General features: G+C 40.0%; 3 protein-coding genes across 3 annotated transcripts, besides 4 other annotated features; 1 reads left to right on the top strand and 2 right to left on the bottom strand.

Annotated features, from left to right (window-relative positions):
* Position 1: 1 nt before the first annotated feature.
* Positions 2–1,360, top strand: ACLA_067380 (NAD(P)/FAD-dependent oxidoreductase; the record flags this gene model as incomplete). The annotated part of the gene is made up of 1 exon (XM_001272525.1): positions 2–1,360. One exon carries the CDS (start codon positions 2–4, stop codon positions 1,358–1,360), a length of 1,359 nt encoding a protein of 452 aa, XP_001272526.1.
* Positions 1,361–2,769: 1,409 nt separating this feature from the next.
* Positions 2,770–3,612, bottom strand: ACLA_067370 (NAD-dependent epimerase/dehydratase family protein; the record flags this gene model as incomplete). Its single annotated transcript, XM_001272524.1, has 1 exon — positions 2,770–3,612. The coding sequence occupies one exon, from the start codon at positions 3,610–3,612 to the stop codon at positions 2,770–2,772; it is 843 nt and encodes a 280-aa protein (XP_001272525.1).
* A 1,076-nt stretch (positions 3,613–4,688) lies between these two features.
* ACLA_067360 (uncharacterized protein) lies at positions 4,689–4,954 on the bottom strand (the record flags this gene model as incomplete). Its single annotated transcript, XM_001272523.1, has 2 exons — positions 4,689–4,864; positions 4,918–4,954. 2 exons carry the CDS (start codon positions 4,952–4,954, stop codon positions 4,689–4,691), a joined length of 213 nt encoding a protein of 70 aa, XP_001272524.1.
* Positions 4,955–11,595: 6,641 nt separating this feature from the next.
* Positions 11,596–12,975: a mobile genetic element.
* Positions 12,976–13,734: 759 nt separating this feature from the next.
* Positions 13,735–14,340: a mobile genetic element.
* A 1,155-nt stretch (positions 14,341–15,495) lies between these two features.
* Positions 15,496–15,600: a microsatellite.
* Positions 15,497–15,534: a microsatellite.
* Positions 15,601–15,809: the final 209 nt, after the last annotated feature.

Raw genomic sequence — 15,809 nt, 5'->3', positions numbered from 1 at the left:
CATGCTTTGCAGTCGCGTATCGTCGGCCGCTTCGGCCGCGGCCGGTCGGTCACTTGCAGCCCCAGTATCTCGGAGCTTCGCGACAGCATCCGCAGTGGGCACAGCGCGCAACCACAAGGTCGTGGTTGTTGGGGGTGGCGCCGCGGGTCTCACTGTCAGTCATCAGCTCTTGCGCACCGGCAATTTCTCCAAGGATGATATCGCCGTGGTGGATCCGGCCATTTGGCATCACTACCAGCCCGGATGGACTCTGGTCGGTGGAGGTCTCAAGAACAAGGATGATTTGCGACGACCCATACATAGTCTGATCGACCCCAAGCTCAAGTTCTACAACGACAGTGTGAGTGGATTCTCACCGGAAAACAATACCGTGACTCTCGGCAATGGCGACAAGGTCAACTACGAGCAACTGGTGGTGGTCCCCGGTATCAAGGTCGACTTCAACAGCATCAAGGGCTTGCCAGAGGCCCTCGCAGACCGCAACTCGCTCGTCTCATCCATTTATGGCTACGATTGGTGTGACAAGCTTTATCCCACCGTCGAGAAGCTTCAGAAAGGTGTGGCTCTTTTCACCCAGCCGGCTGGTGTGGTCAAGTGCGCAGGCGCCCCCCAAAAAGTCATGTGGCTCGCTCTTGATCATTGGAAGCGCGCCGGTCTTTACAACCCCAGCAACTCGTCGAGCGGCCCGATTCAGATTAGCTTCGCCACCGCGTTGCCCGGCATGTTCGGCGTGCCCAAGTACAACGCCAAACTGGAGGAGTTCCGCAAAGAGAGAGGTGTGGAGGGACTGTTCCAGCACGATCTGGTCGAGATCAACGGCCAAACAGCTATCTTCAAGCGTCTAGACAACCAGGAGCAGGTGGAGAAGAAGTTTGATTTGCTGCACGTCGTGCCCAAGATGGGACCCCACGCATTCATCAAGAACAGCCCTATTGCCAACGAGGCCGGTTTCGTGGATGTCGAGGACAGCATCTTGCGCCACAAGAAATACCCCAACGTGTGGGCGGCCGGTGATGCTTCCAGCCTGCCCACGTCCAAGACAGCGGCTGCGATCACAGCGCAGGCCCCCGTTCTGGTGAAGAACCTGGTGGGCACCATGGAGGGTAAGGAGCCCAAGGCGACATACGACGGATACACCTCGTGTCCGCTCCTGACCGAGTACGGCAAGGTCCTCCTGGCCGAGTTCAAGTACGGTGGCGTACCCAAGGAGACGTTTGGTAACGTGCTGGGCATTGACCAGGCGACTCCTCGTCGGGCATTCTACCATCTGAAGAAGGACTTCTTCCCCTGGGTATACTTCAACTCCATGATGAAGGGTACCTGGGGTGGACCCAAGGGCTGGCTCGCGGGATTTGACTAGACAATCTAGGTTTTTTGGTTTGGTTATTTGTGTGTGTGTGTGTACGATACTTAGCTATGAGCCATAGAATGATGATTTCTCCGATTGAAGTTACTGTTCCTATTCGTCTTCTGAAGAGCTTCTAGTCGTAATACCATCTGCTCCGTCTATCTACTCCATTTCCGACCCCACATCAACACTCACATGACCTCCCCACAGCTCACTCGGTCACTCCTCCGGTCTCCATCAGGCATCAAGTCTTCATCTTATCTTTCTCCTCTTCCTCAATCACTACTGTTACCGTTCAAGAGTTCCGATACAGACTCTAAACTTGGCTCCAAATCCCATATTGCTCACACAATTGTCTCTAGGAGGACCGCCTGATATGCCTTGCTTGCCAGAAGTTCTAGTCGCCGTATCGGCCGAAACCTTCATCACCGTCTTGCAACTCGGCCGGGTGTGTTCTGTTCCCCGAGTTTAGACATCAAATCTGGGAGGTTTTTTACTACTCAAATGGACACCATAACAGAGCACATATATCCTGGGTGACCCTTTGGAACCCTAGTCGCCTCTCTTCCTTAGAGTGACAATTCCATCATCGCCGATGGATCTTTCAGGCAGAACCAGGCCACCACTCCGTCCCATGAACAGTCGGCCGAGATTCTCCCAACTCATCCACGGCTCCTGAGTTACGGATTACAGTGTGTCTGGTCTCTTAGCCGAGTCGCCGTTTGGGTGTCTGGTCGCGTGTATTACTGATTCGGGACGATATTGTAACGCGATTGATCTGAAAGGAGAAGATTTGATGGAAGATAGACATTGCTAACTGATCTATATACAATGTGATGCAAATTGATGAACCTCGCAGTGCAATCAATCACTTACCCTCAATGCCAATGATTCCACCAAATGTGAAGACGAAAGCTTCGAATCGCTATACTTTCTCCATGATCCCTTTTTGAACAAGTGGCTCGCGACCAGAGTGCCTCCACATGTCAGAGGGACAAGCACAAGAACGGCATTGTTGGTTTTGGAACATTTGCGGAGGAATCAGCGCCTCCTCGGGTCCGCGCTAGGAGCGGCCGGGGCAATTAAGAGGGATGGGTCATCCGGTGGGAAACGAGTTTCTTTTCGCTCTGCAGTGGAAGTTGCATCGCATACGACTCCGGCCTCCGTCGGGTCAGCGATAGCGATGTAAGACATCAGTTTCACGGTATTCAGAAAACCCCCATCACGCTGGACCCGACCCCGGGATTCCCAATCGAACAACACCTGACCGTTCGTGATGTTGATCTCTACAAGCCCGCCGGATGCGACCCGACTCGACTATCGGCCAGTGTCATATCATGGACATTCACGCATCGCTAGACTTGATTTCTCATGGATCTACTTGGGTCGCCTTTGAAGATTTTATTATACAAGCACGGAAATCACTCCTTCTCATCGTGCGTCCAATCGAGAATCTTCTGTGCCTTATCGACCGTGAAGAAGCCCTGATTCTTAGACATATCCCCTCGGATCTCGGTGTCAGGGTAGTGCTTCTTGGCCAGTTCTTCTGAAGCAGTCTGCTGAGTGGTTGTAGGCGCCACGATATTGAAGACCTGACATCCCTCGAAGTTATCGCTGCGTTCCACGGCGAGGAGGCACGCTCTGGCGGTTGCTTGAGGGTTCACCCAGCCCCATAACTGTTTGACTGCCGCATTCTCCCAATCTTCCTGGTGCTCCTTCTGCACCTGCTTGAGTGGAGCCACCTCGTGGATACGCAGGCAGGCAATCTTCATTCCAGGGAACCAAGTTGCGAACGATTGAGCTTGCAACTCGGCCTCCCGCTTCGCCAGCGCGTAGGCATCTGTTGGCCGCTGCGGCGCATCCTCATCGACCGGGAAGTAATCAAACTTCAGCGGTTGGTTGGCATACGCCAGTCCAATTGCGTTGACGGAGGAGGCATAGCAGAACCGCTTGATGCCAAGTTCGGCTGCAGCTCGGAAACAGTTGAACGCCGAATTGACGTTGTTGTTGTGAACCATGTCATCAGGCTTGTCCACCGGGTCGGGGATGGAGGCGAGATGGATGATGGCGTCGCAATTCTTGAAAGCTTTGAACGTGGTATCGTAGTCGTTGGCCACATCGGCTGTAAACATTTCCGAGTTGGGCGTGCCGTCGTAGTCGGTATCGGTTCGGTTGATCTGCACTGTGGAGTGGCCAGCATCCATGCAGAGCTTCACCACAGATCGGCCAACTGAGCCGCGCGCGCCAGTGATTGCGACTCTCATGTTTTGGTCTATGATCTTGCGAGAGTAATATCTTTTGTTTCCTTTGGGTAATATAGTTGTAGGACGGAGATGGGTCCTTGATGTGGAGGAACAGCAGTGCTTCGAATTAACAAGGACGGTCCGACGAAGTGTCCAAGCAGTTTGACTTGACATACAGTACATAGTAAAGTCAACTCCCCTGCGACGGAGGTGGTCAATTTATAGACACCTTTCTATGCGGACGTCTTTGTTGCTATTGTAGAGGTGAATAGAGCCGGATGGATGACGTCGGCATGATGTCCAGCACGATGAGCAAGTCAAATCAAGCTGTGATGCTGTCTGTGTGGAGTCCATCCAGAGACCGGAACAGGCAACTTCCATGGGCATTGCAGGGTGAGTATCCTTGAAGTCTGTCCTGAAGGATATATCTATACCCAGTACATAGTACCTTCGGCCATCGTGACCGGTCATTGCATGGCGGTGATCACGTGATCCTCGGGTGTCGAATCGGCGAATGTGGATGTGAACAATCAGGTGGGAGTAGGAGAATTGGTGCTACTGGTGCATTGCAGGATGGTATAAGTCTTGTCCAATCTCCACAGTCTATAAGGAGGGAGCCAGCATGGTCTGAAGAATTCAAGACGGAGTACATGTGGTGCGCCCGAATGAGGCCTGGTTGTGCCAAAAATATAATCTAAAAAGAACTGCTTTTCAACAAGAAGGCCGGTTGGTGTAGTTGGTTATCACGTATCCCGCAGCACCGATGAATTACGCCATGCGATTTAGCGTGCCTGTTCGGGTTTCGCGTGGCCAGCTGACCTTCCGTCTCGGTGCGTGTTTCTATAAAGTCCCCCCATCGCCGCTTCAACGTTTCACGGTTTTTTCACCCTTCCTGCTCTTTCTTTCTCCCCGTTTCCCACGCAGGCCCGGCTAGCGAGGCATTTTTGCCATTGATCCGGATCACCGAGCTCCGCCACCCCTTTGGTCGCCGGTGCGACCCGGCCACTCCGTGACCGTCTCTCGAGTCCTCGAACGCAGATCTGTGGTGTTTTCCCCTCGCCGTGACCGGTTTCCGCTCTGCTCGCCCGTCATCATGCTCAGACGAGGTTGTTTTTGGCCCCCGGATCGCCATCTCGCACAATTGGTCGGCTGATCGTCGAGCCTGCGCGCGTCGAGGTGTATTCGTACCTCGCTCCTTCTGGAGCATCGCCCGTGTGGAGCAAGGCGTCGAATCTGCCTTGGGGGCGCAGGCCGAGGGTGAAGGCGTTGGCAGCTTGGCTGATGGCGTCTGCATCATTCCCGAACCCGGAAAAACCTAGATCGAACTGGTCAGCGCGAACGAGTGGAATGTCTCGGCCGCCATTTTGCGCGAGCCAGTGGTTCCCAAGTCCGCGAGAGTTGATGAGACGATGACCGTCCTTTCACAATGATTGTATGGCTTCACTGGGGGTATGTCGAAACTCAGGAATGATCTCCCAACCCTGAAGAGCTCGCCGGGCGAACTCGTCAGCCTGCGTACAAACATCGATTCCCGTCGACCTACGCAGTTTTTCCTACCGTCGTTCGCTGGGCCCGCCTCAGCCCCTGCCACCGAGTACGCCTTGTCTTCGGAACCCCGTTGACTTCATGGTCGATTGGCGGAGAGGATAAGATAGACGGATGGGAAAACAGGGGTTTACTCCTGCGGCACGAGCGCCTTTCGGTGATAAGGGAGCTAACGTCATCATGTAGAGCGTCCTGCATGTTTTGTAATTGGCCCTAGAGCACGCAACGACTGGCAAGTAGCACTCTATGGACCAGGTAGTGACAACTGGACGCAGGTGATATACAGATATATAGTTCCCCAGAAATAGCAATAGCACTATGCGATATGGCTATTGGATGAAAATGGATGAGTAGGCAAGTCATTCATGCAGTAGTACCCTATATGTTGCATCAGTCGCAGAATCTATTAGCAGACAGGTCTCATCTGGATGCTGCCCTGCTGGAGCTTCTGCTCTCTGAGCTTGAAACTAACCCTAGCGTGCCCACGTTGTAGGTTGAACCAGGTCTAATTAATCTGATGACAGGTATAAAGCCATGTATCCTTACATGCTGTCTTAGTGGAAAAGTAGTCAAGAATCTAACTTTACTCTTCTACTCCACTCAAGTGCTCAGTTTTTTCTATATTATCTAATACCTATTTAAGTTTAGTTCTTTTACTAGTCCTAGTTAATATGACCCTTTTTACAGAGAATGAATATAAGCCCTTCTGTAAGAGATCTTCTACAAGTATGATTAATTTCACTAATTTAATATGCTGAAGCATTAATGCCCACTTAGCTATGTAAATAGCCTGAAGTAGTCCTATATAACTCTATCATTGCCCCTAAGTTAGGTATATATACTAATCCTATAGTGATTAGAGATGATCTTACTCTGTTAGGCTTAGCTTCTAATCCCATTATGATCTATATTCATGAGGGGTGGTACCATGATAAGCTAGATTAACTTAGATCTAATACTAACACTATGATTATGGCTACACTGGAGTTCTGGGGGACTTTAACTAATAGAAACTCAGCCATCCCTGTACATAGTAGATGAAGCTACAGCCATTAATTTATTATCTGTCTGTGCGCCAACCAGATTGCTAGTTAGTGAGGATCTGGCAGGCCTTTAGTTATTTAAGCAATCAAACCCAGACTGTTTTCACTTTAATGACAAAGCACTAAAAGTAACTAAGGATTTATTTAATATATTGCAGAATTATTTAGGTCTTAAGACTGTAAGAAGTAAGAATGTTATGAATAGCCATATAAGTATGCTTAGCTAATAACTATTTATAGCTGTTATACTAATGATTTTAGAAAGCAAACAACACACAGAGAAAGGTAAAGTTTTTGAGACTAAGGAGCTCAGGGGGGCTTATAGTATGCCTAAGGCTTCCTTAATGACCTGTAATGCTACTGCACAAGAAAGAACAGACCAAATGAATACTTCCCTTAGGAAAGACTGGTCATGTGACTCCTATGATGTGGGATCAACAAAACACAGATTATCGCGTGAACCAGCAGAAAACTTGGATAGAATTAATTGCTCAGGCAAAACAGCCTCAGCTTAGCATCCTTCCATAACTACTACCATCAGCAATGAACTAGCTGTGATCTATGATCATGTGGACCACTATTAGAACACTAATTATCTGCATGCTAAAGCATTTTATGATGAGATACAGTCCCCTCATGAGTCAGATACCCAACCATGTAGATCTAATCTAGTTATTAACAATTTAAGTTTTCAGAAAACATGATGCTGAGTAGCTTAAACAGGACTAAGCAGCAACAAGAAGCAAGTACAGAAGGTGGAGTGACCATGCAATTATACTACAGTATATTCCAGAGCTCCAAAAGGGGGCTGCGTGGCCAGAAGGATTTATGGTTAATAAAGTAGCTATCTAAAAAGCCTTGTTTAGGCCAGGTCTATCTTCCAACCTAGGAGCTTACAGGTAAGATAATATACTTTTTAGATGAGGTGTTATAGTCATCCCCTTAAACAGAATAAGCTAAAAATGCCTCCTTACCTTCTCCCCTAAGAAGCATCAGGAGGATCACAGTATGAATATGCCTACACCTAGAAAGTGGCCAGACAGCATTATGATCATTAAATCAGCTATTTTAGAAAGGCTAAAGGGGACCAATCTACAGCACAACTTTATCAGACTAGGTTCTATTAATCTTTATAAAACCTGGTTGCCCTCAAACTCGGAGTATGAAGACTAAGAAGATTTCTTTAGAAGAGTTGTTCTAAGCATTCACTCAGATGGGGCAGACCTGAGATGCTTCCTCACCTTCTCTTCTGAGCATGGTAAGCTTCATTCACCTGTTTCTGGCAGAGACATTATTTCACAAGCTGGGGAGTTTGACAACGCACCTAACCTTTGATTACTAGCTGCACTGTTTCTCAGAAAACATCAGAAGCTAGTCATTCTGTTGGAAAGGACCTACCATGTAGCTCCCCAGATACAAGATCAGTGAAACGCGAGTTATCACCTGACAGTATCTGCTCTGAACCCAGACGATCAGAGCGACTGACTAAAAGAGCAAGAACTTGAAGGTGATGTTTCCTTTCTGTGCATATTCATTGTTTGCATCCGGCTGATAGTAAATACAGAAATCAGAGCGTTATTTGGAAATCAAGGAAGTAGGAAGGCACCGGTCCAGTGATCATTCGTTGTAGTATCTAAATCCAAGCTTTCGAACAAGACCCTAAACTTATAGTAATGGTACTGGCCAGTGTGATAAATTATACAGCGGCGCCAATTCATCAGTATCAGGGGCTACTTTAATGTTATGTGCCAGGTTCGGAGTATACCGCCCAGAATCTACTAGATTTATAGAGGCTTATTAAGACAGGAAGATGCCAAGATAGCCTGGCAGGCCAATCTTACCTATTTAAATTTAAACCCGCACCTGCACTGGTGACACGGTAGAGCTCATTCATCTTGAAGATCATGCTTCGTGATCCTTCCCCACCAACCCTGGTTTCAAATCCTCTAGTGCATATTCACAGGGATATGCCCTGGCGGCTTGACACAGGAGGACTACGTCCTCCCCTGATGCGCTTACAGATCCAGTGTATTCAGACTCAGAAGTTCAACTAATGTAGTTGTGAGTGTGCTAAGGCATAGTGCGTTATGCTCAGTGGCATCACCGCCGCTGCAACCATGCCACCATGCGTTCCACTTCCGTCTATGTATGCCATAGCCGAATTCAGGTCTACTATGGCGTGGCTCGTAGCGTATAGTTGCGTTCCTAGATAGCGGTTTCATTTCGACTGGAATGTGCAGAAAATATCAGATGCAAACAACACAAACAAAGCAAAAGGTGCAAAGTGGTTCCTCCTACTTCAGGTCTGTGGCATGATGTGTGTGTAATAGCCGCTGCGTAGCTTCACCACTTCCAAATATCCACAGCATCCACGGCTCACACATCTACATTTTACTTTACTAATCTTCATGGTGATATACTTTACCACCTTGTTGATTGTTGGAGAACACTTTGCACTTCTGTTTGATTGCAACCTGCAGCTAAGCTTTCTTATCAACCTGTGGAATGTCTATACCACTCAATAGTAAATCCAAGTTACTCTAGCTCTCCTAATAAAAGCATATGAAGAAGTCCGCGCTTCTCCAGGTTCTGACAGAATATCTTTTTGGAAGAGATATCCTCTGCTAAGTCGTTTTCACCGATGCCATGGCTATAGCCATCCAGTTTTCCACTATTAGCTACTTCAGGCTGGGTTATTTGGCTGGTGCGACAGAGCATGAAATCCCACCAAGATCTGAAATGTTTCCACAGCCCGCGAAAAACGCGGCCTATAACCATACGCCATTGCGGTGTGGACGTTTTTTCGGCTTTACTCTCTCTGTAGTTATTTCTTCTAAGAAGGAGCATCTCTGTGTATGCAGCCAATTCCGCAATCATGGCATAATTATTATGCCAACATTTACTAATAATCTTGTCAATTAACAGTTCACCATCTAACTTTGGAAATTCCATGTTCTGCAGCAACTCCACCACTTTGCGTCCATGCTCTTTAGGATCCTCAGTCAGACATTGATCACCGTAAACCTTAAAACCGTAGTTTATGAGGTAGTACAAAGAACCCAGGGCGAATTATTCAGTTTGAGGACCTAGAAAAGCAGAACTTCCACGTCGTCCTTGGTCCTGCTCGTCACTGTTGAGTAATCTTCCATATGGAGCCATGCAAGCTTCAAAATCTGTCCTAATTTCTGCTGTACAATCAAAATCTGAAAGTTTTAATCAGTTACAATCAAGCAAAATATTTTCGGGTTGTAGATCACCATGAGCAAGATTAAGCAATTCTAGAAAAGCAATAGCTTGAGCAAGGTCATTCATCCATTCCTTTTGTAGGGGTAGAGGTTCCAATTTCTCCACTTTAGTAACTATAGAAGATTTTAGGTCCCAAGTATGATTATTTTGTATCCTAGAACAGAGGGTAATATCTAATGAGGCAGTTAGTACAGAGGTGTGGTGCAAAAGTATCCAGGCTGCTAGTAAGCTTGGCTGTAAAATTAAGGTAAGTGTAAGGTTTGCGAAGGTCTATTATGTATTATATTAAAGCTACCTTTGCAGAGGAACCTAATGATAAGAAGGCTCCTTATAAGAGGTTATATAAATAGTTATATAACCTATAAAGATATAAACCCTGCCTATAACTACTAAACTTTAGAGTTTAGTAATAATCTTTTAAAAAAAGGATACCTATATTTAAATCTATTTATAATTATTCTTCTTTTACACTAGTTTCTAATTCTTATAGATTATAGATCCTTATATTTTATTACTTAAACTTTTAAACTAGTTTATTAGAAAAATAGTATTATAAAAGAAATTAGTTAGACTAGAACTATCTAGTAAACCCTCCTCTATAACTATATAAAGTTAAATAGTAGGAAAAGAGATAGCCTATAAAGAGGAAGGCTTTAAGAATAAGCTAGATTTATAAGACTTCTTTATTTTAGTAGACTTAAAGTTAATAGGGGTAACCCCTATAAGAGAGTATCTATAATAGAAATTATAGCTTTTATAAGAAATCTAGAAGCTTTATAATAATCTAGGTATAGGCCTTAGAAAGTATCTATAAAGCTAGGAATAAGAGGAATTATTTTTATTATTTATAAAGAAGACTAATATCTAGATCTAATCCTTATCTAAGTCTAAGAGATACTTAATCTATAATTATATAATATATTAAGCCTTTATTATAAGCTAAGAGTCTACTATAGAAATTAATAACTAGGATAAGAAGAAGTATACTAAGATTATAATAGCTTACCTAGACTATATTCTCTCTAATCTTTAGTAGAGTACGATATCTAAGAACTTTTATAATTAAGAATAAAAAGGCTTCTATACTTTCCTAGAATTATAGTTAAGTAATCTAGAGAATTATAAGTAGGAAGTATAATTATAAATATTTTAGATAAGACCTTATAAGAGAGAAATAGACTATATATACTAGTAGAGATAATATAAGTAATAGATTAAAATTAAAGATAATATAAAGAATATAAAAAAAATATAATTATACCTCTTTTTTAAGTTCTTCTCTATAGTATTTAAGTAGAAGATCTATAAATATTTAGAGTTCCTAAAATCTAAGAAAGAGATAGTCTCCCTACTTATAAGGCTATATCTAAATATAAAATAGAATACTTATTAGGACCTCTTATATAGAGATAAGGATTATTAAGGCTCTAGGAACTTAGGGAAGCCCCTTATAGATTATATTATTATTAAGAAGATAGAGATAATAGGGCCTACTATAACTATACTATTTATAAAGAGATAAGGCCTATAGCCTTATATCTTTAGTATCTTATAGGTCTGCTTTAATTATAATAAGGAAGGGTATATTATAAGATACTATTTAAATAAGCTTAAGTAGGAGGGCCCTATAAAGACTAAATAACTAATTATTATTATTATTACTAAAGAATAGGATAGGAAGTATTATAGATTCTTATTCTTTTACCTAAGTATATTTCTTTAGGCTTAAATAAAAGAGAAGGGGAAGGGACTAGCCTTATAAATATTAGTTAATAGTAAAAGCTTAGTTAATCTTATTCCTATAGTGCTAACTAAGGAAAATAACTAGTATACCCTACTATAGTAGGTCTTTATAGAGATATTAATCTTATAAGAAATAAGAAATAAAGGAGTAGTAGAAGCTATTATTCTAGTTAGGGATAATAATAAGATAAAGTAGCTCTTTATAGAGCTTATAGTAGTATCTCTAGATATAAATTATATTATCTTAGGGATGCTATAATTAAAGTAGTATAATCCTATAATTCTTTAAGAAGAAGATAGAGTAATCTTTAGTATAGAGTTAGCTCTGTAAATTTATCTAGTCTTAGTAGAAGAGTTTATAAAAGCAGAAGATATAGTAGTTATAGTAGTATAAGTTATAGAAACCCTATAAGAGATAATAGAAGATAAGAACTCTATACTAGACTAACTTATAGACTTTTATATAGTCTTCTTAGAGAAGAAGGCTTAGGAATTACTACTATACTATAAAGATATAAATCTAGAGATAGATCTAGAGGAAGAGAAGTAACCATCCTTTAGACCTCTTTATAATTCCTCTCTAGCAGAATTAGTAGTACTTTATAAGTATCTTTAGATAATATTTATAAAAAAATAGATCTAGGAGTTAAAGTTAGTAATAAGAGTACTAATCTTTTTTATAAAGAAGAAAGATAGTACCCTCTAGCTATATATTAATTATTATAATCTAAATTATATTACCCTAAAGAATTACTATCTACTTCTCCTTATTCTAGAGACTATTAAGAAGCTTATAGAGGGAAGGATTTTTATATAGCTAGATCTTTATAAAGCTTATTATAGGGTTAGGATTATAAAGGGGCAGGAGTAGAAAATAGCCTTTTATATAAAGTATAGGTTATTTAAATATTTAGTTATATATTTTAGGCTTACTAATACTCCTATAATATTCTAGAGCTTTATAAACTAGCTATTCTGTAACTACCTAGATATCTTTATAGTAGTCTATATTAATAATATTATAGTATTCTTATAAGATAAGAAGGAGTACTATAAGTATATCTACTTTATAATAGCCTAACTCTAATAAGTAGAACTATTTATAAAGCTAAGTAAGTATCTCTTTATAGTAAAGAGAATTAACTTCTTAAGCTATATAATTATACTAGAAGGTCTAGAGATAGAACCTTTATAGATTAATACTATTATAGAATAACTATAGCTAGAATCTATAAAGGAGATCCTAGCATTCCTAGGGTTTACTAACTAGTATAGAAGATTTATTAAGGGGTATTTATACTTTTTAGTATATCTCTTAGATCTTCTGTAAAAACCTAGTCTAGGGAGTAAAAGAAGGATTCTAAAAAAGGAGTTCCTAACCCTAGAAGTAGTAAATATCTTTAATAGGTTAAAGAAAGTATTTATAGAGTAGGTTATTCTTACCTACTTTTATAAGAAGTATTACTTATAGATGGAAATAGATATATCTAGATATGCTATCTATAGGATACTATTATAGCTAAGTAAGGAGGGTTATTAGTAGCTAGTAGCCTTCTTCTTACAGAAGATGTAACCTATAGAGAAGAACTATAGTATTTATAATTAGGAACTCCTTATAATAATAGAATTCTTTAGGGAGTGGTGCTACTACCTAGAGAGTTTATAAAAAGTTATTAAAGTTATTACTAATTATAATAGTCTTTACTACTTTAGGACTATACCCTAACTATTATAAAAATAGGTAAGGTAGTTATAAATACTTATAGTATTTAATTTTAAGATAGTCTTTTATGCTAGAAAGAAGAACCCTATAAATAGACCCTTATAAAGGGCTAACTATAAGAGAGAGGTTATAAAGGCTAATACCTAGGACTAAGGAGATAGAAACCCTAATATATTAAGATAGTAGTTAATACTTTATAAAAGGAAACTTACTAAGGTAAACACCCTAAAAGATATAGAATAGGAGGTTTATATAGTGCTAGTCTATAAGATAATAAACTTATAAGAGGGACTAACTTAGGGAGCTAGTATCTATAAGGATATCTAAGGGCTAGGCCCTTATATAAGGGACCCCTCTATAGAAATTTAGGCTTTACTACTAAGATTACTTATATAAGATAAACTTATAAAGAAGGTCTATATAATATAGGCAGGAGCTATAAAGGAATTATTATAGTCCTATTATATAAAAAATAAATTATTATATTAGATAAGCTATGAAGGGCTCCTCTATTATAAGGGCTTACTCTATATCCTAAATTATTATAGCTTAAGATTAAGTATTCTTATAAAACTCTATAATAACCCCTTTATAGGCTACTTTATAGAATAAAGAATAAGAGAGTTAGTCCTAAGATGCTTCTAGTAGCTAGAAGTAAAGAACTTTATCTATAAATACTATGCAGCTTATAGGGTGTGCTAAGGATTATAATAGATTTAGGATAAGTAATAGGACTTACTAGAGCCTATATCTACTCCTATAGATATCTAGATCTAAATTACTATAGATCTAATTATAGATCTCCCTATAAGTACTTTTATAGTAAATTTATAAGAAGCTTTTAATAATATCTTAGTAGTAGTAGACTAATTTAGTAAGATAAGCTATTTTATACCTATCTAGACCACCCTTAGTAGGGAGAAGTTAGTAATAACTCTTATCTATAAAGTCTTCTAACTTTATGAAATCCTAGAAAAGGTTATTATAGACTGGGGTTCTATCTTTATAAAAGGTTTCTAGGTAGATTTTATATTTTATCTCCTAATTTATAAGGGCCTCTCCACAGCTTATTATCTATAGATAGATAGCTAGATAAAATACCTAAATAGTATGCTAGAATAGTACTTGTAAGCCTATATTAACTTTAGTTAGAAAGACTAGATTAACTATCTCCTTATTATAGAGTTTATCTATAATAATATATACTAGGCATCTATTAAGAATATACCTTTCTATATAGTTATAAGTGTTGACCCTTATATAATAATAATAGATTCTATAAACTAACTAAAGAGTAAGATTATAGAAGAGTTAGTTATAAAAAGACTAACTAAACTAGAATATATTTATAAATATATAAAGGAGGCTCTAGTAAGGGCCTAAGCCTACTAAAAGAAATACTATAATAAGAAATATATTATAAAGGTATTTTAAGTAGGAGACTAAGTCTAGATCTCTACTAAGAATATATTATAGATTAGACTAATTATAAAGTTAGATTAGTTAAATACTAGTCTAGTATAAGTTATAGAATATATAGGTAACCTAGCCTACTATATAAATCTACTACTAGGCCTTAAGATATATAATATATTCTATATCTCTATACTCTATAAATATAAGAAGATAGAAGGGGTAAACTTATAGGAATACTTCCCTATTTATAAAGTTATAGAAGAGGATTATAAATACTATCTAGAGGTAATCTTAGACTTATAAGAGGATAGGTAATCTATAGAGTATTATATCTAATAGAAGAGATATACTAAGGAAGATAATACTTAGGAATCTATAAAAGACCTATACTATCTATAGATCTATAAAGACTATATAAGGAACCCTATAAGGAGGGGAAACTTATCTTTATTAAGAAAAAGATAAAATAATAAATAAAAGAAATATAAAAAATCTCTAACTCCTAAATCTACTATTATAAAGATACCTAATATTAAGCATGAGTATAATATAGTTTATAAAGCTAGGAAGATAGCTACTAAACCTAAGAATACTTAAAAGAATAGTTCTTATAACTATAATAAAGGTAGTTATTATACTTCCTAACTAGCCTATTAAAAATATATACTATAAATACTAAGCTTATACTTAGATTATAGTAGATACTATACTTCTAACTAGTAGAAGGTCTTACCCTAGCTCTAGTTATAAGAATAGTCTTATAGAGCTAGGTATAGGCTCCTAGCTAACTAGGTATACTAAAGCTATACTAGTTAATAGAGTAGAGTAGGGTCCTAGTAACCTATACTTACTCCTAGCCTAATAGAGGTTATAATCCTATCTAGAATAGAAGCCCTATAACTACTACTAGATTCCTCTATAAGTAGGGGAGGAACTAGGTGTCTAGGGGTAGCTCTATTATTAGGCTAGAAGCCTAGGTAGTAATACTACTAGTAGTAGGTATAGGGGTATCCTAGTTAGCCCTAAGAGTGCCTACTAAAGATAGTAATAGCCTAAAGATAAAGGCTCCCCTTATAATAGAGGCTAGCCACACTCTTATTAAATTAATAAAAAAGGGCCTGTATATAACCCTATATAGGGGGAGGAAGGCCCCTATAGGAATAAGGGAAAGGGAGGTAAGAGGAGCCATAGTAGTAGTAGTAGTAGTAGTAGTAGTAGTAGTAGTAGCAGGGGTAGTGGTGGGCCCAGTAGGGGCAGTAGTAGTAGGCCTAGTAGTAGTAGTAGTAGTAGTAGACACAGGGGGGAGGGGTATAGTAGGTAGTAGTAGTAGTATAAAGGCTACCTCCTCCTCCTTTTATAAGAACTATTAGTAAGAATACTATAGACTTATAAGCCTTTACTTACCTCTAAGAGATTAGAGAGGATAGATAAGAGTAGAAATATAGGGGAGGAGGTATAGAAGGATATTTTTCTATAAAATATCTTATAATATATTAACTACC

This window comes from Aspergillus clavatus, genomic scaffold, assembly GCF_000002715.2.
Source record: "Aspergillus clavatus NRRL 1 1099423829799 genomic scaffold, whole genome shotgun sequence".
NCBI classification, from domain to species: domain Eukaryota; kingdom Fungi; phylum Ascomycota; class Eurotiomycetes; order Eurotiales; family Aspergillaceae; genus Aspergillus; species Aspergillus clavatus.
This window is presented reverse-complemented; position numbering and strand designations above follow the sequence as displayed.